The sequence below is a fragment of the Propithecus coquereli genome, unplaced genomic scaffold (genome assembly GCF_000956105.1).
Source record: "Propithecus coquereli isolate 6110/MARCELLA unplaced genomic scaffold, Pcoq_1.0 Scaffold243, whole genome shotgun sequence".
NCBI lineage: Eukaryota > Metazoa > Chordata > Mammalia > Primates > Indriidae > Propithecus > Propithecus coquereli.
Genome location: NW_012147986.1, coordinates 3544734 through 3569456, shown reverse-complemented (window position 1 = coordinate 3569456; position 24723 = coordinate 3544734). Strand labels below are relative to the sequence as shown.

Genomic DNA, 24723 nt, shown 5'->3' with positions numbered 1-24723 from the left:
CCACAAGGAGTCCAAGCTGGGTCAGGGGTGAGGGGGGAACAGCTTAGAAGACAGAGATAAATAAATCATTACAGTAAGATGCAACAAATACTAAAGAGGTATGTGCCAAGTGCCCTTGAGGGTATGAGAGTACAAACATCAGTAAAAAAACTAATCACACATAAAAGAAGTCAACAGATATTCCTAGCAGCACCCTACACCTGTGCAGGGATAAAGTGAAGAGTCTGCAGTATTCAGGGTATGGAGGAGGCAGCATTTAACGGAGATTTCCCTGCTAATCATTCTGGTTCATGTACGACTGCAAAGAATACGAATGATGCCATTTCTAATTCACAGACTGGGCTTTTCTGCTGACAGAGTCAGACCTCCTCCTTCACCTAGAGGCTGCGGAGCAAAGATTCAGGGGAGTGGTCCTTCATCACTCAGCAACCCCTGAGGTGAAGGGCTTCCCTACGAGTTAATCATTAGTCTAGTGTGTCTAAAGAGAACCAAGAGGCCAACCAATCTGACCAGAAGGGCCTAAAAGTTAAAGGTGAGCAGAAGCTCCCAGCAATAAAATACCAAAAGCAAATTCAAGGTCAGGTACTGGGGATGCCTCTACGGTGATCATACAAGGTCCTTTTCATCTCAAAGTCAAAACCCAAAGGAGAAAAAAAAGTATATATGTATAAAATTAAATATAAGTAAATATAATGTATAATAATTAATATATAAATATGTAAGTAAAAGGAATTTAATTCTTTTTGATAAGAGGAAATCCAAAGCTATCAAATATTAATAAATGCCATAAATTATAAATTCATAACAATAAAAACAACTTAGCTCTACAATCTGGCCAAAAGATAAATCATCCAAATCGCTCTGGCCTGCTCCTGCACCAGTCAGCGTCACTTGCATGACTAGCCCTCTGATGCCGTATTTTCCTACACCTCAGTACCTCAGGGCAGGAGGTCAAAATTTTCCTTGCTCTCCTAAGTTGACTCCAGACCATTACTCCTCCACCATCATGTAAAAATTCCTGCTCCTTTGAGCTCATGCCACCTGGCTACTCTGGTTTCCAACCTGTCTTCCACCCTCAGGCTCATTCCTCAACATTCACTGGCACCTGTGGCATCCTGGCTTCCCCTCCATTACAGTTCCTGCCGTTTTCCTGGGTGGTCTTACAATCCACAGGATGCTTTATTCCTAAACTGCAGCCTCTAAATTTCTTCACTACAATGACCTTTGGTCCTTTCAACCACCTATATCCATGGCCACACCCTAGACCTTGTCAACACAAATCTTAAACGTCAATCTTTCTCTTTCTGACACACCCTCCAAGACTTCCAGTACCTCACGCCTTCACTCTGGCCTGATTGTCCAGTTCTCCATGCTCTGATTCTTTCATTTTCTCCCAATTAACCAATCAACCTGCTCCTTGAACAGTCTTGTCTCCCCATTCTGGCCCCATGGTGGCATCTGGACTGCTCCTTCGATTTCTGTACACCCCTGGCCTCCCATCACACCTACCCAACCTCTAATCAATGCTAAATCTACCTGCACTGCTCCTACCTCCAGGTTCCTGAGTTTTGCCAGAGAAAAAATCACACAGCCCTGTAAAACTGCGTCATGGTCTTCATCCTGGCCTGGGTCCTTTACTTGTCCTGGGATAGCTCCTTCCCTCACAGACTAACCCAGACTACCAGGAGTCTCCTTGGCCCCACTACCCTCACCACTACCCTCAGCAGAGAACCTTGCCTCCTTATTCCAGAAAACTGAGGGCATCTGCCATGACTGCCTTCAAATTCCTATCTGCCCACCCACTCCTCTCAGGGCTTCCACTACAAACTTATCTACATCCACACTGATTCACTTATCTTCTCCTGTCCCAGAGGCTGACATTTCCTTCTTTTCCAAGGTTCAGCCCTGATCCCATTCATTCATTGAGCTATTTAATTAACAAATATTTACTGCCTACTCTGTGACAGCCATGGTTCTAGGTCTGTAAACAAAGCAGGCAAGCTCAAGAAGCTTACATTCTAAAGAGAGGAGACAATAAATCAGTAAGTATTAAATAAATTATACAGCACAGTCAAGCAGGGAAGAGGAATAGGGAGTTCTGGGGGAAGGGAGGGGCTGCAATTTTTAATAGAATGGTCAGGAAGGACTCTCCCAGAAAGTAACATTTAAGCAAAACAGGTGAGGGAGAGCAAGCTTTGGGGCTACCTAGAGGAGCACATTCCACAGGCAGAGGGAACAGTCAGTACAAAAGCCCTGAGGGGCAGGTGTGAATCTGCCCTGCTTAAGGAACTGCCAGGGAGCCAGTATGGATACAGTGCAAGTACCAAAGAGAATAGTAAAATAAGACAGCAGAGAGGCAACTGTGAGCCAGGGCATAACACTTTTTAGACCACATCAGGATTTGCGGTTACCTTGAGTGACATGGGGAGCCACGGGATGGTTCTGAGCAGAGGAGTAACATGAAATGATTTGCATTTTAAAGGATCACTCAGGCTACTGTGCTGAGTGTAGCCCAGGAGGCTCAGGTAGAAATGGAGTGACCCGTGAAGAAACAGCTGCCATAATCCAGGCCAATGATGGGTTGGTGCCGCAGTGGAGGCATTAAGAAGTGGTTGGATTTGGGCTGTAGCAAACAGGAGTCTCTGATAAACTGGATGAGAGGTGAGAGGTTTTTGGCCTGAGTATCTGAAAGAATGGAATTGCAATTTAAAAAGATTAAGACTCCCTCTCCTCTGTCTCCTCTGGAACATTGCTCCTTTAGGAACTGCCCTCACTCTTGTATTAATCAATCTCAATCTCTCCCCTACCCTTTCCTGGTGCCTTCCTGTCAGCCTATAGATATGCTCAAGCATCTCCCCATCTCCAGCCACCATACAATCTTTCTCTTTCTTTTCTTATTCAGACTTCTTGGAAGACATAGTCTAGGCTCCATGCTCCCACTCATCAACTCACTGTCATTTATAATTCCATTTCCATCACTTTTCTGAAACTGCTCTCTTGAGGGAGCCAATGCCACTCCATTGCCCAATCCAGGGGACATTCTCCAGTCTTCATCCTACTCGACCTCTCTGGGAACTTTGACCCTCTTCTTCTTTTTTTTTTTTTTTCTATGAGATGGGGTCTCACTCCAAGCTGGAGTGCAGTGGCATGATCGATCATAGCTCACTGTAACCGTGAACTCCTGGGCTCAAGCAATCCTCTGCTTTGCCCTCCCAAAGAGATGAGATTACAGGTTCGAGCCACCACGCCTGGCCTGACCCTCTTCTTTATTTCAATTCTAACTCTGTAGAGTTCCATGTCCACAAGACACTGCAGTCTACTGATTCTCCTCACACTATTCAGGATATTCCTTCTCTGTCTCCTTTCAGGGCTTTCCTTACTAAGACAGCCCTTAAGTGTTGCTAAAGCTCAATTCCGTCCTCAGCCCACTACTCTTCTGACTCTTGACTAGTGACTTTCCAACTTGAACACAAGTATCTCTGCATGGACAACTTCAAACCAATTAATTTCATGATATTCAACTTCCCTAGGTACTCTTTCCTAAAAATGATTTGTCCAAGTTCCAGAAAGCCCTTAGCTCACTTTAATAAAATAAAACTTTAAAAAGGCATACCCTTCACCTGACTCTGACGGCGGTGCATCCCCCAGGGTGTGAAAAACACCAGACCTCTGCATATAAACTCAAAGCGCTTCCTGTATTTCTCTGACATATATACATCTGTTAAGGATGAGGCATGGTGTTAGAAACGTGCTATTTTGGTCCATATTGGGATGTTCTGAATTCAGGCATATAGTGGAGTGAGGTGGTAGGAGTCAAGACAATTTTGACAAACCTCAAAATGATGTGAGCAGAAGCCCCAGCAGAGGCCCCACTGAGCCCTCAGGCAACCCACAGAATCATGAGAAACAATAAGCTGTTGTTGGTTTAGGGCACCAGATTTTAGGATGGCTTGTTACATAGCAATAGATGACCAAAACACAATCCAAACACACTGTATACTGATCATGGCCAACAATGAACTCAGTGCCTTCCCTCGTTAAACCTGTATCTTCCCTCTTTTAACCTGCCCTCTCCTCTTGTATGACACAGCTTAGTTAGTGCCGCTTCTATCTCATTGTGAGCAGCTAGGCACTCAAACTGAAAGCCTGGAATCATCCTGGACTCCACACTTCTCCTTCACTCCCTCAATCCAATCAGGCTCCAAGCCCTGACACTATGACCTCCAAAATATTCCCAGTCTGCACTCCTATCTGTTCCTACCAGCACTCTGCCCCTCAGACCCTCATAGACTTTGACCTGGATCGTGGCAACAGCCCCTAAAGACTCAGTTCCCTCAGGTCACTCTCCACAAATCTAACTAAAGTATCATTTCTGTTATTAATAGAGACAGAGTCTCACAATGTTGCCAAGGCTGGAGTGCAGTGGCTATTCACATCATGATCTCATAGCTCACAGTAGCCTCAAATTCCTTGACTCAGCAATCCTCCCACCGCAGCCTCCCAAGCAGCTGCGACTATGGGCCCTTGCCACCTCGCCCGGCTACTAAACTGCTTTTTCTGATCATTCCAGTCCCTCTGGAAAACTCTGAATGGCTCCCACACTGCTCAAAGTCAAACTTGAGATTCACAGGCTCTCTGTGATCTAGGCCCTGCCTTTCTCCTCAGGCCTTTCCAAGTAGGACTGCCAACAAAAATCATAAAGGAAACACTGACATATTTGACTGTACAAAAATCAAAATATCCACAAAAAGCCCCTCGTCAACAAAAGGCAAATGACAAAATAGGAGGAAAAAATCTGCAATCTATACAACAAAGGATTAATATCTTACATATGTAAAAAAAACTTCTATAAATCATTAAGAGATGAATGCGCTCACAAGAATATAAGAAAAGGAACATAAGCAAAAAATTCACCACAGAAGAAATATAAAAGACAGAGAGCGTGAGAGAGAGAGAGGGAGTAAAAGGAAGGAAGGAAGGAAGGCAGAGAGGGAGAAAGGGAGGGAGGGAGGGAACGTGTCCAGCCCCATAAACAAGATGCAAGTGTATATAGGTTTAATCTTTCTGGAGGCAAGTTTATAATGTGCAGCAAAAGCTAAAACATGTACATCTTTTGATCCAGCCATTTCACATCCAGATATTTATTCTAAGGAAGTAATAGAACAGGTACTCAAAGACTTAAAAAATATTCATTGCGGCTATTTTGTAATATCTATAAAACAATGTAAATATCTAATAATAGAAGATTGATTAAATAAATCACAATACATCCAGATAGTGGGCAAAAATTGATGATGCAGACCTTTAACACAGAAGGACAGTTACCATATGTTGCTAAGTGAGAAAGCAGATTACAGAGGACAGACAATATTGAGTATATTCTTATTTTTATAAAAATACACAAGTCTTAAAGTATACACACCAAAATATTAACAATGGTAATCTAAGGGATTATGGGTAATATTTTCTCTTTTTGTCTGGCTTTACCTTCTAATCATTCTACTATCACAATAAATTAATTTGCATACCAAAAATAATTTTAAGATTTCTTGATTGCTTTCTTCCATATCAACCAAAGATTATGGAACCAGCATTCATTTCATAGTTTCAAGTCTTCCAGCCCCAACACCAAATTCCACTTGAGTCTTGGCAGAGCCCTTATTGAGATATAAGCATATCCAGCACAGAACAGTGAATTATAATCCTGGAAACCTCTCTGTGGCTTCAATAAATAGAAATGGAATAAATGAAACAATATTATAACAGTGCCTACAATACTGCCTTATATCGAATGTGTGGGGCAGAGACTGAGGAGAGTGAGTTGGAAGAGAGAGAGTTGGAAGAGACAGTAAGCAAAAAGGAAAATGGAAGTAGGAGGTTAAGTCCCTGGGCACTACCACTCAACCTTGCAGACAAATGGTTACAAACACATTTAATTAATAAGTATCAAATGATAACCCATTAACCCTTCAAAACTCAATCTTTCTAGAACATAAGACATAAAAACCTGGTTTCTGTGCCAACAAGCGACATAAAGCCCATGGAGTTTAATCACAGACAAGACCCTCAAACTTTCACTAACAGCCTCTTTATTGTTCCACACAGTTCTAATAAGCTTAGTCAGCCAGTGTCCACGTCCACAGCACATTAAATGCAGCAAATTAGAGGAGTGGTGCTAATTCAGGAAGGCACAGGGGCAGTGGCAAGAAATGACAGCTGACATTCTCATAAGGAACCAGAAAACACTATAAAGCACAAACATGAAATTTTAAAGAGACAGTAATCCAGGACCATTTCATGCAGGAGCAAATCATCTTACCCATATCAAGTAAATATCCTAATAGATCTATAACAAAACAGTAACTTTCTAATAATGCATTTGAAAAATAAAAGAACTGTAAGAGGTTAAGAGTTGGAGAATAACATCTATTGGATGTTGGGCAAGGGGGAGGGGGGAGGAGGGGACGGGTATATGCATACGCAGAGTGCAATGCGCACCACCCGAAGGATGGACATATTTGAAACTTGGACTTGGGGGGGAGGGCAAGGGCAACATATGTAACCTAAACATCTGTACCCCCATAATATGCTGAAATAAAAAAAAAAAAAGTTGGAAAGTAACTTCACCATCAACTAGTCCTCATTTTACACACAAGGAATCTGGTGGACAGAGTTGGGAAGCAATTTGCCCAGAGCACAGTGCACGGTGAAGTCACTAAAAAGGTTCAGATCAGGAGTACTTCCCATCTCTGTGACGCTGCCTCTGCGGCATACACTCCAGAAGACAAACAAATGCACATATAATGTATTTCAGAAAAAGTCCTATCCAAAATAGTAAACCTTTAAAAACTGATGAACTCTTGGGGGCCAGGAAAACCTGTTTTCCAACAATGAGCCATCTCGAATGGGCTCTCCATATGGCCAGACCATTCTGTTACTTATCCTTTGTCATCCCTTCTCTCTATAAACCAAAGGAACCCCTCCATATCCTTTCCCCACTCTTCTTAAATCCCCAATTCAGCTCCCACCCACAGCATTCAATAGAAAACAGAAGTCATGAGGCAAGAACCCCCTCAACTTCCCAAACCTCACCCATGGCTCTTCCCCTGTACCCATTCTTTCTCCTCTTCCTTCCAGGTCAGAGAATGAGGTGTCCTTTCTCCTGTCCAAGGTCATCTCCTCCACCCTCATCCATGACCTCCATGACCTCATCCATGACCTCCCATCACTTCCTTGGCTCTATTCCATCAATCATCCCCTGGTGCTGTATTTTCAACCTCATTCTCTATATTGGCTTCTTCTTTGCTTCATATACTCAAGACTCTTTCATCATTACAAAAATAAATTATTACTAAACAATAAAAATTATTGTTGAAGACAATAAATAACAAATTCTACCCTGTCTCAGTATCTACCTCACTTTTCACTCCCTCATCATTTCATTGCCACCTAGATGGACTCCACTCATTGCTCCACTTAAACAGCTCTAACAAAGCTCACAAATGATCTCCACATTTGCAAATCCAATGAACACCCTTTCGTCCTTATCTTGATCTTTGTAATACGTTAACACCCCAAAGTATCTACTGCCTCTTTCTTTTAATTTTACCTAGCATTCATTTTCATCACCTCACTCTCTCCTGATTCTTTCTTCAATCGTTCCTTCTGCCTCTTTCATGTGCTTATTCATTCACATAATTGTTTCTGACTGAGCTCTGCAGCTGTGCCAGGCACTATTCTAGACCCCGGGGTACAGCAGTGAACAAGTCAGACAAGGTCCCTGCTTGTAGCTGAAATTCTAGTGGGGGGGTGGGGGCAATGGGACAAATAATAAGCGATAACACGTGCTTTGTGGCGAAATAAAACAGGACTGGTTCCTTATATTGGGTGGGCAAGGAAGGCCTCTCTGAGGTGAGATTTAAGTGAGATCTGAATGACAAGAAGCCAGCCACAGAAGTTAAGAAGGAAGAACATTCCAGGCAAGAGGACCAGCCAAGCCTTAGAAACACTAAAAAGGAAACAATGTTATATGCCGAAAAAGATAAAGTAGAATCACTGTGACTAAAAAGCACAGTGGTTGAGGTGAAGAGAGAGAGACGCTCTGGTAGGGGTTTGCAGGTCCGAACGAGGACTTTGGATTTTATTCCAGGTGTGCTCCTCTTCCTCACACAGTCTCCTTATGACACGTCATTCCATTTCAGTCATTTAGGCCAGAAGTCCAAGATCCATCTGAGCTTTCTCACACCTCCAACATCTAATTATTAACATTGATTTTTCTAAGTTTAAGGGAAAGATATGGAAAAAAGGTAAGCAGAAAGAATGGAAGGAAATCTTTCACCTCCACTGATGACACCTCCCAGCATGGCTCACAGATAGGCCACGGTTAACAAGCCATCTCAGGAATGTTGTTTTAATCCCAGCTACACAGGTCTAACGCTTCAGTCTAATCAAGCGCACCTCACCTAACCTTCCCTCCCAAATGATCTCAATAGAAAAACTACAGAACTTAAAAATCATGTTATGAATTTTTTGAGACCTTTGAGATCACTCAGTGATTTTATTCATACATATAAGGAAAGATAAGCTCAGAGAGGGGAAGTGATGTGTCCAAGATAATTGAGGAGACCAAATGATCTACTTCCCTTACCTCATATGGTTGTTCTTTCACATTCTGTGAGCTAACTCTAAAGGCGGGACTTGTTTGTAGACTTGGACAACACTCCATCACACCACCTTTAACAATACCCCGTAATTGCTGGGAGACTAGACAGCCACTTAAATAATCCATTTTATGTTATATTGACTCTAAAACTATGATTTTAAAAGTGAAAGTAATACTTCATCATCTGAGAAAGTCTCTACTATACAAAATTAACTTTTTTCAGGTGAATTCTCATCATTCATCAGAGAGCCGCCTAGAGGTGGCCTTTCCACAAGGTTGCGGAGCTCACAGGGTGAGCCGTCAGGCAGGATTTGTGGTGATCCCTCTTTCCATCCCCTCCTCTCTGAAACCAGCAAGAACACGGAGAAATAAGTGCCTACTATGTTCCCAGAGCTACATATAGTGATCAAGACCTCTCTAGACTCATTTTATAACTTAGCGGCTAGTGCCAAATTTATCAGCCTTTTAAAAACTACATCCTCTTTAATAAATATGAAAGTCTCGTGTCCTCTCCACACCGCAACCTCTTAAGTCTACAGTGTGCTCCTTAAGAAGGTATATCACCAACCCCCACCCTCTTTGAGGTTCTCCCCTTTCCCAGCTGGACCTGAAGCCAATCTGTGCATTTTTAAATTATATATTCCCTTCCTATTTGTTCCCTGTCCCCATGCTCACTACCCCAAAGACAAGTTAAGATTCACTGTCCTCATTTACTGCAGGCCAATATCCATCATAAATTAGAGAATGAATGTATGCCTTGCTTAAAGATAAATTTCAGTAATATCTGAGCTTTTGATGCTTGATCTAATCTTCTCCATCTTTACAGTACAGCATTTAAATAGTATTAGAGTCCCTTTATATAGGTAAGATACTTACATCTTATATGTCTAATTTTGAGATTGATAGTACCAGATATCCATAATTCAATCCAATCAAAAAAGAGATTCACATGACTTTCTGGAAGATGTTCTACTTTGCTTTGGATTTTGTTATTCCTGAAATCCCGGATTCAATAGTTCTTATTATAATAAGCTACGTGAAGTTCTCAAACATAGATCTATTACATTATAGGAATAGGGATAAATAAGGGAAGTCTACATATCTCAAGTCTGGTCTCTCCTGCCTGCCCTGTGAGTTTGAATTAGTACTGATTTACTGTAATATTCATTCAGTTATTTTATTCTCCAGTACCCGCTGTTGCATTGTTCAAATTTAAAAAGTCCTGAATTGGACACAAAATAAATCTAAGGCCTACACCCTGCCCCCAAAGAACTAACTATCTAACCCTGGAAAGTAGACACGAATGAAATAGATAAATAGCAAAATAAAACTTTGAGATTATGGGCCCTAAACAGTCAACACAGCCAGCAAAAAAAGACAGGCATCCAGAGGCAGTTGTAGTTGAGTACCTAGGTTAGGTAGGATAAAGGTTAGGTAGGATTAAGACAGATAGGTGGGGAAAGGGAGGGTATCCCAGGGTGCAGGGAACACCATGAGTAAAGCATTGGAAAGAACTAAATCCATGGTATAGGGGAGATGAGAAGGGCACAGGCCTGGCTGATGCAGAAGACCTGCAGCATTAGCACACAAGAATTTGAACTGGACAGGCAGACGGGGCCAGGTGTTCCTGCAGGGTAGAGAAGCCAATCATATAAATATCAACTTGACAGGTTAGAAAAAATTCCCTAACACACAGGTAGCTTTCAAGAAGGGGGGGAAAAAAGAAAAATCAAACCACAATATTTATCTCTCTCTTCTCCCTATTCCTCATCTAGGGGTTTGTGGATACTCTGAGATAGATATCTCCAAACTCTAGCTCTAGCAGGTTAAACATGCAGCAAAACAAACACTGCCTGTTAACACAAAATTCATACACCCAAATATTAAGAGGTACCATTTACAGACTGTTAACTAACATATGCCAGGCACTATGCTAAGTGCTTTGCATACATCATTTCATCTAATCCTTTCAACAGCCCACATTCTTGTATTTTATAAATATGCATTTTATAAATGAGAAGACTGGGTGCTAGTAAGTTTTCCCAACATCCCAGGGACATATTCAGGACTCAAGCCAAGGGCTGTTTACTTCTAATTCTTATGCTTTTTAACCACCACACACGGTACTAACCTGGATAGTCCTCTCTTAAGGAGAACATAATGGCACTCCCTTTATTTCAAGGGAGAAGGAGAGGAAAGACAGTATTGGATATCAAGTTTTCCCCAGTCATTAGTGAGTTACACTTCTGGTCAAGCCAAGATTTTTCTCCACAAGCAAAAGGCCCAGTGAATTATTTCTTCCAATGCTGTCCCCTGCCCCTGCTACCAAAAAGATTACCCAGGCTTCTAAAAAGAGTAAAGGACAAAGGCCTGAGGAACAGGGTTGGGTAATCCCAGGGGAAATTAAACAAGTCTAACAAACCTATAAGGTAACCAGTACTTCCTGAACCAAACAGATTCACCGACCAGAGAAAATGACTAATCAAGCTACTAGCGGAAGAAGGCCTGCTACCTCTGTAAATGCCACTTAGGCCCAAATCCTCCAAGAAGAACCCAACCTAGGATGCCTGAGTCCCATTCCTTCTTCCTGTCCCCATAGGTAATAACGTCACCATTTTGTTGTCAAATTCACGCTCACCACCAAAAGGACAATAACCTTTCTCTTAAAGGTCCCAGTACCATAGCTGTCAGCGTCCTTGAAAACAGGCAGCAAACAAATTACATAGCATTATACTGCTTTCTCCAGGATTCAAGTCCTAGATGAAAGGCATCATTATTTAAGATCATTATAATTACAAATGATACTCTAGCATCAATGCTATGCTTAGCCTTCTATTATAATAAGGATGCCATAAGCTCTTTGGTCCAATAATCTCTCAGCTTTTCAGAAATCATAAATAACAAAGCTTCAGTTGCCACTTCAATCCCTTGTCTGCCAATGTTAACTCAGAGCCCAAGGAAAAAACTGACCAGCTCAAGCTGATTCACTCACAGCAGACCTCAAATGAAATTCCAAGCTGAACTTGTCCTCCGCCAAGATGGAAGGAAGTCTCACTCAATAGGACTCCCCTTTCCTAACAATTACCTATGACTCAATAGAAGAACTGGGATTGTCTAAAGTATACATAATAGACTAAATAATAGTAAAGATAATAGACCAATAATAAAAAAATAAATAAAGGAGGGAGAAAGGAGGCACAAAATGCTACAGCCAGTATCACTTTATGTACCTTATGTCATTATTCCTGAGTGATTAAAATCATATAGAATGAAAGGCTCTTTTGGTTTGGGTATAAACACAGAACGCCTCAATTATTTATGTAGGCAATTTTGTTCCTCAAAAAAGACCAAAAATATTACAGTACTTACTTCAACTTTCCTAAGAGAAATCCAGAACGTATGCAAACATGCTGAATTAGACATGTTCCCTAAAACAGGCAATTTTGCCCACCAGGTGACATTTAGCAATATCTGGAGATGTTTTTCATTTGTCACAGTGGGGTGTGTATCTGTAATTCTAGTATCTAATGGGTAGAGGCCAAGGATACTGCTAAACATCCTACAGTGCAGCAGTCCCCAGTCTTTTTGGCACCAGGGACTGGTTTCATGGAAGACAATTTTTCCACGGAACCTGGGGCTTGGGGCTGGGATGGTTTCAGGATGATTCAAATGTATTACATTTATTGTGCAATAATAAATATTTATTATCATTAATATTACCGTCTGCTAATGATAATCTGTATTTGCAGTCACTCCCCTGAGCTAGCATCACTGCCTCAGCTCCTCCTCAGATCATCAGGCATCAGATTCTCTTAAGGAGAGGCAACCTAGATCCCTCACCTGTGCAGTTTACAGTAAGGTTTGTGCTCCTATGAGAATCTCATGCTGCCACTAATCTGACAGGAGGCAGAACTTATGCAGTGATGTAAGAGATGGGGAGCAGCTGTAAATACAGATGAAGCTTTGCTCACTTGCCCCGCAGCTCACCTCCTGCTGCGTAGCCCAGTTCCTAACAAGCTACTGGCCAATACCAGTCTACAGGTACCAGCATGCAGCCCGGGGTTTGGGGCCAGCAGCTATAGTGCACAGGACAGCCCCCCACGACAAAGAGTTACCAGGCCAAAGTGTCAGCAGCACCAAGGTGATGCAACATGATGTGTTGACTAATGTAGGGAGAGAGAAGAGTCACTCAAAAGGGCCTAATCGGCTGTGTGACTTTAGGCAAATAATTTTTAAATTCATTTTCTTAGAATTAATGAACTAGCAATTTTTATTAACCTATTATAGTTAAAAATCTTCATGTAATTTTCTGCATAAAATAGCTACTTACAGAAATAAACCAGTAAACCAAAGAAGACAGAATGGCAAGTCTCTGTAGACTCTGGTCATGGGGAGTTGTAACAGTACTCTACCACTTACTGAATATGGATTCTGAGCTTTAAAAAATTCTCCCATATTTCCATATCTGAGTGCTTGTGGTTTTAATGTCTGTGTCCCCTCAAAATTCACATTGAATCCTAATCACCAAGGCAGTAGTATTAGAAGGTAATTAGGTCTTGAGGGAGGAGCCCTCATGAATGGGATTAATGCCCTTATAAAAGGGGCCCCAGAAAGCTGTCTTGTCCCTTCCACCATGCGAGGACATGTCAAGAAGTGGGCAGTCTGCAACCCAGAAGAGGGCCCTCACCAGAACATAACCATCCTGGCACCCTGATCTCAGACTTCTCAGCCTCCAGAATTACAAATTTCAGTTGTTTATAAGCTACTAGGTTATGATATTTTGTTATAGTAGCCCAACGGACTAAGGCACTGAGCAACCCCAAAATGCTATGGAAGCATTACCTGACTTGAAAAGCTCATAGGGAGATTCAACTGGGAAGTGCTATTAAAGGTCAAGAGTACTATGAGAGAAGATATTGATGATCCTTTGTACAAGGAAGAATTCTCAGGAAGAATCCTGCACTTGCAGCTAGGGGCCTTGGGTTCAAGTTCTTTCATTGCTACTTCTTATCAACATGGCTTTGGAGAAGTCATTTAACCTATGTCAGCCACTGCTTCCTCATCTGTACAGCTGGAGTAATAACCATCCTTCCTACCTCTGTAGGGATGATATGATCACGAAATGAGATAATGTAAGTATTCTGCATGAGAGACAGCTTGCCCTGCCAGTAAAGAATTTACTGAGGTTTACTGAGGATCGTGTTCCCAGCTCTGTCGGAGATGCTACGGCAGACAGAAAAGCAATAGAAGACTTGGCTCCTGCCCTCCTGGTTGACATCATGTGACCAATACACAAGAAACAAGTGAACCCCACAAGACAATTACATATCTCTTGCAATGCTGAGTGTGGTGGTGTAGTCTCTAAAGTCTAGAGGGGTTGAGAGGAAGGAGATCAGAGAGGACTGAAATGGTTATGAAAGATTTCATGAAGATGGACTGTTCTTAACTGACAGTCTTTTCTCTGTAACCCCTCCTCAAGGAATCTTGTTTCATGGAACATATCTAGTTCAACATGTTTGCATATGTTCTAGTCTTCTCTTAGTATATTTAAAGTAAGTATTGTAATATTTTTGGTCTTTTTTGTGGAACAAAAAGTGGTTGAGAACCACTGCTCTAGTCCAGTGGTCTCCAAATGACAGAGCGCAGGACAATCCACTTGGGTAGAGAAAGAAAATATAACCCTCTATTTATTTTCATCTTTTAAGAGTAAAAAGGCAACCCACAGAATGGGAGAAAATATTTACAAATCATGTATCTGATAAGGAATTAATATTTATAATATACAGAGAACTACTAAAACTCAACAGCAACAGCAAAAAAGAATACAATTCAAAAATAAGCAAATGACTTAAATAGGCGTTTCTCCAAAGAGAATGTACAAATGGCTAGTAAACACATGAAAATATACTCAACATCACAAATCACTAGGGAAATGCAAATCAAAACTACCACCAGAATCTACCTCACATCCATCAGGATAACTATTATCACAAAACAGAAAATAACAAGTGTCAGCGAGCATGGGGAGTACCCTTGTGCTTGTGTACCGTTGATGGGAATGCAAAATTGGTACAGCCACTGTGGAAAACAACATGGCAGTTTCTCAAAAAATTAAAACTAGAACTACCATATGATCTAGCAATTCCACTTCTGAGTATATACCCAAAAGATTTGAATGCAGGGTCTTGAAGAGATATTTGTACACCCATGTCCATCAACAAATGAATGGATAACTGTGGTATACACATGTAATGGAATAGTACTGTACCTTAAAAAGGAAGGAAATTCTGACATATCCTACAATATGGATGAACTTAGAGGGCATTATACTAAGTGAAATAAGCCCGTCATAAAAAGATGAATACTATATGATTCCACTTACATGAGGTACTCAGAGTAGTGAAAACCATAGAGATAGAAAGCGGAGTGTTGACAGAGGTGAGAGGGAGAGGGAGAGGGGATGGGGAGTTACTGTTTAATGGGTACAGTTCCAGTTTTATAACATGAAAAGAGTTATAGGGATGGATGGGAGTGATGGCTGCACATTATGAATATCTTTAATACCACTTAACCGTACACTTAAAGATGATTAAGACACACAGTAAATTTTATGTTATATATATTTTATCACAAAAAATTTTGAAAAAATAAGATTTTATCTTTACTAATAAATAATATATGGCCCAATGCTAGCACTCCTATTCAGTCCATATGTGCAGCATGTGTCTCATTGTTCTCATTGTCAAGGGCTGATGGTAATATCCTTTAGAACACTAAAATATACTATAGATCACATGTGCTTGGTCAAATGGATTTACTGATTACACTGTTTTAAATTACTTAACCCTCATAAAACAAACAAGAGGCATAAACAGATGTCTATAAAAAAATCTTGGATCAAAGATAATGCAAGCACAAGTGAACAAAAGAATGGCAGAGCTGTCATTTCTATTCCTGGTATGCTCTTCATCAGTCACATTACAATGTAGAAACAATCTCAATCCAATAAGATATGATAATACGATAAGAAGCCAAAACCCTGTTCAGATTATTTAAAATATGGATTCACATCTGCTATCATTCATGATGAACTTCACCCTAAGTATATGCTGTGCCTTCAGATATTAGCTAATGATGGCATAACATGAATATAACTTACAAATAAACAAGGATACATATATGAAGAGATTGCATGCTTTTTAACCAATAGTGCTATTCTCTTTAAAAAGTTTAGAAACTATTGCTCTAAATCAACATTGCCCAAAAGAACTTGTAATGATAAAATAGTCTTGTCTGTGCTGCCCAAAACTGGAAACACTAGCCATAAATGTCTATTAAGCAAGTGAAATTTGGCTACTGGGTCTGAAGCCACATGTGGCTAGTGGCCACTAACAGTTTATTGCTATCTCAAAATGTATAGCTCCCAGCAAGCAGCACCCTGTCTTGCTTTTGTGTCTTTGGCCATGTTATTCTCTCCACCTAGAATGTTCTCCTTCGTTTTGAAGACACACCTCAAATGTCACCTTTCTTTAGCTTTCCCTGACTACTCCCCACCCCACAAAATTATTGTTGCCCCAGGTCTGTTCCTCTAGCCTTTTTCCATCCCTCCATTACAGTGCGTACAGTGACTTGCTCACATGTCTGAAGTCCTATGATTGTGAGCTCCTCAAGCCAAAGCCATGTCTTATTCGTCTCTGCATGATGCCTGGCACACAGTGAATGCTCAGTAACATTTACTGAATAAGGCAATGAATGAACTGACAAACCTCGATCTCCCAATTCATAACGCACTATTCTTTCCATCACACCAAAATATGGCTCCAGAAAAGCAGACTGGAGGCGAGTCTTTGCTACCTCACAGTGCTAGATGCTACTTCAATAGACAATACCATTTATATTACTATAATTTTTTGTCTCTTTCAGATATCACAGTTATCTCTTAAGTAGGCTCACAGGCATTCATCCTTCTCAGAGTGCAAGATAAAGGTGATACTAGTCCCCTTTCTCAAGTGTCAACTTTCGAATACTGCAAGTTAAAGTGATGGCTCTGAAGCAGTAATTTTTTTTCATGTGTGTTCTATTAATATTTATCAAGCCTTTCCTGTGTACTCTACATGCCATTTTAGCTATCGAGGTACAAGTGTATGCCTCCCCATATCCTCCTACTCAAAAAAAAACTGTTGTTCTCTCTTCATCATCTCTCATTAAATGAGCATGACTTAGTTAGAAAGACCAAAAGAAAGACTTTGACCATGGCAATTGCTTATTCTGGACTTCATTTCTGAATTCTTTGGCTATATTTAGCACAGCTATAACCGTCATCATGCCTGAAGCCAGGAAGAAGACACCATTCACAAACCACCCCCTGAAAATCTGCAGTTGCTTCTGAAAAACCAGACTTCCCAGCAGGCAAAGACATGTGAAGTGGGAGAGATCAAATTGGTGTTTGCGTCAAGACAAGGCCTCAGGTACTTATAATTAATCTCTCTGCCCGACACAAAAGGGTCTCCATAGACTTATTTCCTCCTTTCTCCCCAACATACCTTCTTCTGCTCTGGTCAAACATCTTCATTATCTCCTCTGCACACTCCTCTCTGTAACAGTGGTCATCTCACTCCCCCACCTGCTTTTGCTTAAGCTTCTTGCCTCTTATGGAACCTTCTGGGACCACTCCTTCCCCAGACACTAGCAGTTCCCTTTCCCTACAATTAGGTGAGGCACAGCCGGGGAGCAGTGCATATTTGATAGCTATTCAATCGTTATTCAGAAGGCCCAGAGCCACTGAAGAAAGTGAACAGCAAGCATTTCCCACAAGCAAAAGTGACAGAATGTCATTCTACCACTCTCTGTCCTTCTTTCCTTGATTTTGGGGAAACTTGTACTGACCAAAACTGTAATAGTGTTCTCAAAATTCATCATACTGTTTCACCACTCCCCACCTTTGCATGTGCTATTCTCTCTCCCTGGAAGGCCTTGGGTAACTTCTGGAACAGCTGCTGGGCAATTTCCATTCCTGTTCAAACCCCATATCATCTATGAACCCTTACCCCCAGGCCCTTTCTCTTTATCATCGCCTAACATCTTTCACTATCTGCTATACGCTAAGGGCCATGCTAAGTGCTGGACACTTATCTCAGGGTTATTGCACAGTGCCTGCCACAAGGAAGCACTAATATTCACTAGACAAATACATACATGCACCATATTGACACCACCACCAAGTTAGAATTATATGCCTTACATGGGGTGGTTTGTTTTTTATTTTTTTTTTAAGGGTGGTTTCACACACATTTGTAAGCCTTACTGCCTTGCTCTGTAGGTAGGAGAAATTATCAAAGTTTACTGATATGGAAACTTAGTAATTCGCATTAGCCCTAGACCTGGCTTCCTTGAGTAAAGGTGAGAAAACTGTTCTGAGGAGCCACCTGGCCCACCTTATGTAGAACTGATACAGCTCTGGAATGTTATCTTACACACAGCAATAAATGAATAAAGTTATTTATTGCTTAAAGCTTAGATATAAGGCCTCGTATAGCTAAGGAAGTATAATAAAAACATAGCTTCTCAGTCCTTCTTTGAATATTGCTCCAATTTTCCCACTGAGTTCATTCTGGAAGCTTAAACCAAATCTTCCCTTGACATCACATACCCATTAACTTAGACATGATTTAGCATCTCATCATGCATCTTTGCTGAGAAAGCTACAGAGAAAAATATCCTCCCTGGCACCCAGCCTAGAGATAGCCATATTCCTCTAAATTCATGACTTGCAGCCTTCACTTCCCCCAAACAAGCCCCTGCTGGACTAGTTAGTGAAACCAGGCCAGAAAGGCTGATGCTACCAGTGGAGAGACGGGAGCCCAGCATTCTCATGTCTTACCCAGCACCTGCTCCTTAGGGTTCTGTAACTCCTCACTGTAAAGCTCAAACCAATACCCACATTAGGGAAAAAGAGATAATCAGTGGATGTAGTGGTAATCCGGTCTGTATTTGAAGCCTCGCACTCCGCCCCTTCCTAAACTGCCTGGCCACTGCCCTGGACACTCAGTGTACAACTCTCATGGTCACAACCCTGGCTGGAACTGGTGTATAGGTCCGCACCTGGGGACTCACAGAGAAGAGGGTCCAGGGAAAGAGCATGGTTACCCAAAAACATCTGTTGACCCTTTAAGGACCTGGTGAGGCCTCTGCAAACAACATCTAGCTCTGCCCACCTACAATGGAGGAAAGGGATTGCTTCAGATTGCTGCAGGCAAACTAGCCTTCACATTGCTCCCACTCCCCCTTAATTACATATATAACATATATGATGTGTGTGTATATATACTATATACGATGTATATATGTATAATGTAACGTTGCTGATAAATAATGGCTGACATTTATTGAACACCTAAAAAATGTTAATACTTTATATACGTTGCCTCATTTAATCTTCAAGACCCCCTCACAGGACAGTGGTTCTCAAACATGAATTTGCATCAGAATCTCTCCAGGAACTTTTTAAAGTTCCACACCCAAAGCCTATGGTGTGAGGCCTGAGAATTTGCATTTCTAACAAGCTCCCAGGTGATGAGGATGCTCTTGATCCAGGCTCCACTTTGAGAACAACTGCCACAGGGAAACAAAGATTCAAGAGAGACTTGAAATGTCTTGTCCAAGGTTCCACAGTTAGTAAAGAACAGATCCAGAATTCGAACCTAGACCTGTCTGACACTACAGACAGTGCTGGTAATCACGCTACTGTATGCGTGAATGTATACCTTGTCTTCCCAAATTCACTGGCAGCTCCTCAAAGGTAGACATCATACTTCACACCTCCCTCATCCCTCTTAGAACTCTGTAGTGCCCTTGGACTTGGTAGGTGCTACACAAATTCTTTGTGTACTGGCTGCTACATATCTACATACTTCTAAGAGCCACAAATTCAAACTCAATTAAAGCCAAAGAACATCAAAAGGTCAGCACTGCCAGATCTGGTTTTACATGATATTCTCTCTTGCTGAGTCTTTGCCCATGCTGCCACCATACTGGCTAACTCCTATTCATTCTTCAGTCACTTCCTCCAGAAACTAATTCTTGACTTCCTAAAATTGGGGCCACTGCATCCTAAGCTTATCTTCATGATGGCACTTATCACTCCATTCTAAGTGGCTATTTTCCATCTCTCAAAGTAGTTTGCAAGTACCAGCATCTAGTATAATATATTCTGAAAGCCTAGCACAGTGCCTGGCATATCACAGGCACTCCCTGTTTGTTGAATGACTAAATGCAGAGCTGCAAGCCCTAAATTCCACTTAAAAATATAATGTATGATGCATAGTTCTCAGTGATGAATTCCTGGGAAGAGCAAGGCAACCTAGATAACAAAGACCAATTTTGCCTTATCTCTTCTTCATCACTCCTCTCACACTTGGAAAACAGGCACTGCTTAAGGCAGCACCATCTATGACAAGACAACATCCTAGCTGAACAAAGTGCTCCTGGGCTACATGGTCAGCAGAAGCCATTCAGAGAGAAGGAAAGAGCTCTGTGCCCCCTCATTCCTCCTGACTTCTCTGTCACACACTCTCCTTCTCCAGCCCACTGCAGTCAAGGGCTTTGGCACAAGGAGGAAAGAAACACATCAGACTCAAGGGTGCGGATCTGACAGCGGGCACAGAAGCATCTCTCTATCCTGCACCAAAGCCCACAAGGAAGGATCCAGAGGGACAGTGACTCAGGCCCCGGATTAAGTCCAGCTAGAGCAGTACTGAGAATGGAAAAGAGCAATAATTTCACAAGGATATTAACTGTCAGATATCTTTTCTAAAATAGTGTTTTTAAAGTACAGGCTTCAACCCTATCCCCAGAAAACTGGGCCCTGCTGAATTTAGTGCTTATACAAGCTGAGAGCCAAACACAGCTTCTTCCTCTTCCCAACCCATCAACCAGCCTGCAACACTCACCATGACAAGCATGTCTCAGGCCTAGGTCAGGACCCTTCGTTCAACCTCAGCTTACAAAAGGCTTCTTCTTAAAGAGGCCTCTTAGCCTTCTCTCTTCCCCAGCTAATAAACTGTTCCCTACCACCATCATGTTGCAGTAATACAGGCCTCCCCCTTCCTCCAACCCCTCTCTGTCTATAACACAACCTACAGCGGGTTGGCCCCATCCAATTAGTCTGAATTGCTTCATGCCAAGGAAATTGCTGCTTTTATTAAAAATAAAAGCACACTAGGCAGGCAATGGGCTGTGAAAAGTCTGAGTCTGGCATAATTATGAAGGTCGAGGTTAAGGTTACCAAAAGACACATGCAAAGATTTCCTGAAAGCCTGGGGGATAAAGATATGTATCCATATGAGTATAGATATACAGACAAAACACACACAGAGGGAAACTGCACAGATCTACATAACATCCTCTCCAATAGAGGAAAAACAAGATCAGAGCCACTCTCAAGTAATTCTTCTTTTGGTTAAAAAAAAAAAAACTAAAACAGGAGGAAGAGGGGCCTACTAGACTGAATTCAAAATAGCCACATTCGTTTTATATAATTTGTTATCTTAGCTATATCCTGGGGACCTGATTACAGCTGGATCAGAAAACAAACCCAGTCAAATCCACCAAGAGCCTTGGCTCTTGGAAAAACACATTCCCATTCTCCGAAAATCCTCTCTTCCTTCCAACGCCTGCTCATGAAGTGGGAAAGTTAGGTAGGAGAAGCAGAAACCACTCTCTCTTCTTAAAGGCCCCCCCAATCCCTACCCTTCAGCCTTCACATCAATATTTCAAGTTTTAGGAGGATGACAAGCCCACCACCCTGCATCTGGTGTAGCTTTACACTTTCACACAGACGTTTTCTCGTCTGATCCTCATAATTCGGTGAGGGAATGAGGGTGGCTTTCCAACGTTTTAAAAAAATAAATAAAAGGCCACTGAGACAAACAATTTCGGCAACTCCCCGCACCCCCGTAAGCCCTGTCACTTTCAAATCTCAGTTTTAAATCTCTCAAGGACAATGACTCACAGGGCAAGTGAAGGGGGAAGGGAGGGCCAATTGGTCACAACCCATTCATACACTCAACAACTAGAAACCAGAGTCTTGCCGCATCAGCACAAGATTTTAATTTACGGCGCACTGAGTCCCACTGTACCTTCCGCCAACACCTCGTCCACAGTGACCTGCTGTCGCCCAATGCCAAAGACTCTTCCGATGTAGCCACTGCCCAGGCCCGAGGTGCTGCCCCCTCCTCCGCTGGAGCCGGAGCCCAGGCCAGAGCCGCCCTGCTCTCGCCGGGAGTCGAAAAACTTCTTCATCTTGCAAATAGGAAGCAGCAAAGCAAAATACCGATGGTTTCTAGATTTTTTTTTTTTTTTTTTTTTTTAAGGAAAGAGATCCAAGGATTTCTTCTCGGATTTCAGCTCGGAGAGGAGCCACCCGAATCCGGCCGTGGGGGTGGGGGCTGAGGGAGGATGCCTATAGGAATACGCGTGTCAATCGCGCGGCGGGTCCCCTCCTCCTCCAGAGAGCGATTCGTGTAAGTTTAAACCTGTGATGACAGAGGAAGAGAGAGGATGAATCAGTAACACACTTAAAAATCCAACTGCTGAGTCCTAGGGGGAGCAAAAGCCATCATCCTGGGGAAACGCTTCATGCATTTTCCTGGCGAGAAAAACCGTGGGGCTGAAAACGCGTCCCTGGCCCCAGAACCCGGGACCCCGGTACCCGGGGATCGGAGAAAGAAGGGATTCGAGCTGCTCGGGCAGCACCGACCCTGCCGGGCACTGCCTCCCCCTCCTCCCCGGTCTCCCCGCCGCCCCTGGAGGCAGCATCCTGGCTGCACCCACTTGAGATGGCTCGGCGGCTGGCGCCCAGCTACCAGCCTCCCGACATTGTCACGGCCGCCGGGCCGGCCTGCGACGCAGAGAGGAGGCGGCGCCGCAGCGAGAGCCGGGGCCGCGTTCGGCGCCCGCCCGCGCGCCAGCTGATCCTCCGAGCGCCCGGCGGAGACTGACCCGCCGCCCCTCCCCCGCGCGCGCTCCCGCCCGGCTCCATCCACCCAACCAGGAAGTGAACCGCCGCCGGAAGTGTCCCTCGGTGCAGTGCGGCGAGGACCGGGGTCTCCGCTGCTACCGCCTCTCTGTTGAGACAGACAGAAAGGAGTCGACGGAGAAAAGGGGACCGGGCGAAGGGGGTCTCACTGCAGAGAGAGTTTTGGAAAAGAGTGTTGCTATCTCCCGGGTCACGGGGCACCCTGGGAAAGGTAGTTCAGCGCAGTCCGGAGGTTGGACTACAACTCCCAGCATGCCCCTGGAGGAGCGGGCGAGGCGGCTGCCGTGGTCTCCGCGGCCCCGAAGGTGGTTAGTGGGGTGGTGCATATGTGGGCTTTCGGTAATTTAAACACATCCGGAAAAAAAACTGCCAAGGACTAGGTTTCCCCCTGCTGCCTGTTCCACCCTTCTAGAGCCATCTTCTTTGCGGCCTGGCCTCCTGGCACCAGGGATTCTAGGGGTTGTGGTTTCCGAACGTATCGAGGCTGACACCTGAAGTACGCGGCTTAACCGCCTGGCCCCAAGAGGGTCCTGTGGGGCTTCCCGACGTCACCTGGGCAGGAGTGGAAGAAAGAGTGATCGGGGAATATTGTGCTGGCAGTTGGAACAGGCCATACCGGAACTCCGGACCAAAAATAAAACGGGTGCCCTTCCGCCCCCAACCTCAAATGCTGCTTTTGCTTCCAAATGTTGTTGAGAGCTGACTCTGCAGTCGGCTCTGAGTTAGGCGCTACGAAAACGCTCAGTAAGACAGTGTCTTGTCTGAGAATGTACAAGCTAGATTCAAATGGAGAATCCGCTAAAGGTTGTGTGCAGGGCAGATCCTAGGATACCAGGAGACCCAGCCCGTTGGCTCGACCCCAAATATTGGAGCTCCTCAGCCAGTGATGACTCTTAATTCTTCCACCTTTGCTGACGTTATGGGTGGGCCTGATCATCACTAACTCCCTTCCACACAAAGACCCTAGGCTGACCTTCTGTTATTTCGTTTTCACTTTAAGATTTTTGCATCGTGGCTTATTTCACTCTGATACCGCCTGAGTGCCGAGGATGGTGGGGGGAGAAGGACTGTGTGATTTGCATCTGCCAAAAGCAGAAGATTTGGAAGGCTAGTTGGTACCCTTCTTCCTCACTAGATTTCCTGAAAGACGATGCTGAAGGTAGTGCCAAAAAAGAAACCCTGATTTTTCTAACCCCGGAATATAGGTTATTTTTCACCTCCACCGGCTCTCCCGACCCCCTAATGCTGCAGCAGCCTTCTGGGCTTGTATTTAAGCACAGAATTTTTTCAGCAGGTATTTGAGGAGAGTAGAGAACGGTGCCCCAGGGGAAAAAAAATGGTTCTTGTTTTCTCTAATCTGAATATCGAACTGAGCTGAGACTGGGCTAACACTGGTGTTTGCTGCTGCTGCTGCTGCTGCTTGTTTAAAATAATGCCACTGTAATTAAACTCCCTGTGTACAGATAGCATCTTTTCTTCTAGAGAGAAGTCAATGTTGTTACCTCAGTTCACAAATTATTGCAGCCACCTCCAGGGTGAAATGCAGCACCTATTAAAAGTTTCCCTCAAAACAAGCCCACGAAGACATGTTCTCTGCATTTTCCTTAAAAGGCCAGATTTCTGTCTAAGGAAATTTGGAATAAATCTTAAAATAGTTGGGAAAGCTCCTTTAGAATTAGACTCATTGACCCCCATTTTTCTCAGCACCTATTGGTTTTGACTGACTTTTCTAAAGAAGAAGCTTTATTAGGTCCTAGAATCTGTTGCTATGTATCAGTTTTTACTTTTCTGGACTTTCCCAGTAGCAGACTAGGCCAGGCTTACACCAATCTCAAATCTCACTTTTCAGAGATACAAAAACTTCCAATAGGATTAAGGTAGCTAACATATATTTACTGAACACCCACCTGGATGTTCTGATCAGAATCTGAGGGGAGAGGTTTAAAACAACAAAAACAAAACAAAAAATTAGATGACTAGATTCTTTGCCCTCCAATCTCTCAGAGACTAGTAGCAATTATAATGA

The 24723-nt window shown here is 43.0% G+C and overlaps 1 protein-coding gene across 1 annotated transcript in view; it reads right to left on the bottom strand.

Annotated features, from left to right (window-relative positions):
* LOC105812059 (AP2-associated protein kinase 1-like) overlaps window positions 1-22657 on the bottom strand; it is a 93662-nt gene extending 71005 nt beyond the window's left edge. The window contains exons 1-2 of the mRNA XM_012646426.1: window positions 22493-22657; window positions 21799-22194 (exon numbers count right to left, since the gene is read on the bottom strand). Of these exons, the coding sequence (XP_012501880.1) occupies window positions 21799-21961 (163 nt within the window). The 5' untranslated portion in view covers window positions 21962-22194; window positions 22493-22657. The remainder of the gene's footprint in view (window positions 1-21798; window positions 22195-22492) is intronic.
* Window positions 22658-24723: the final 2066 nt, after the last annotated feature.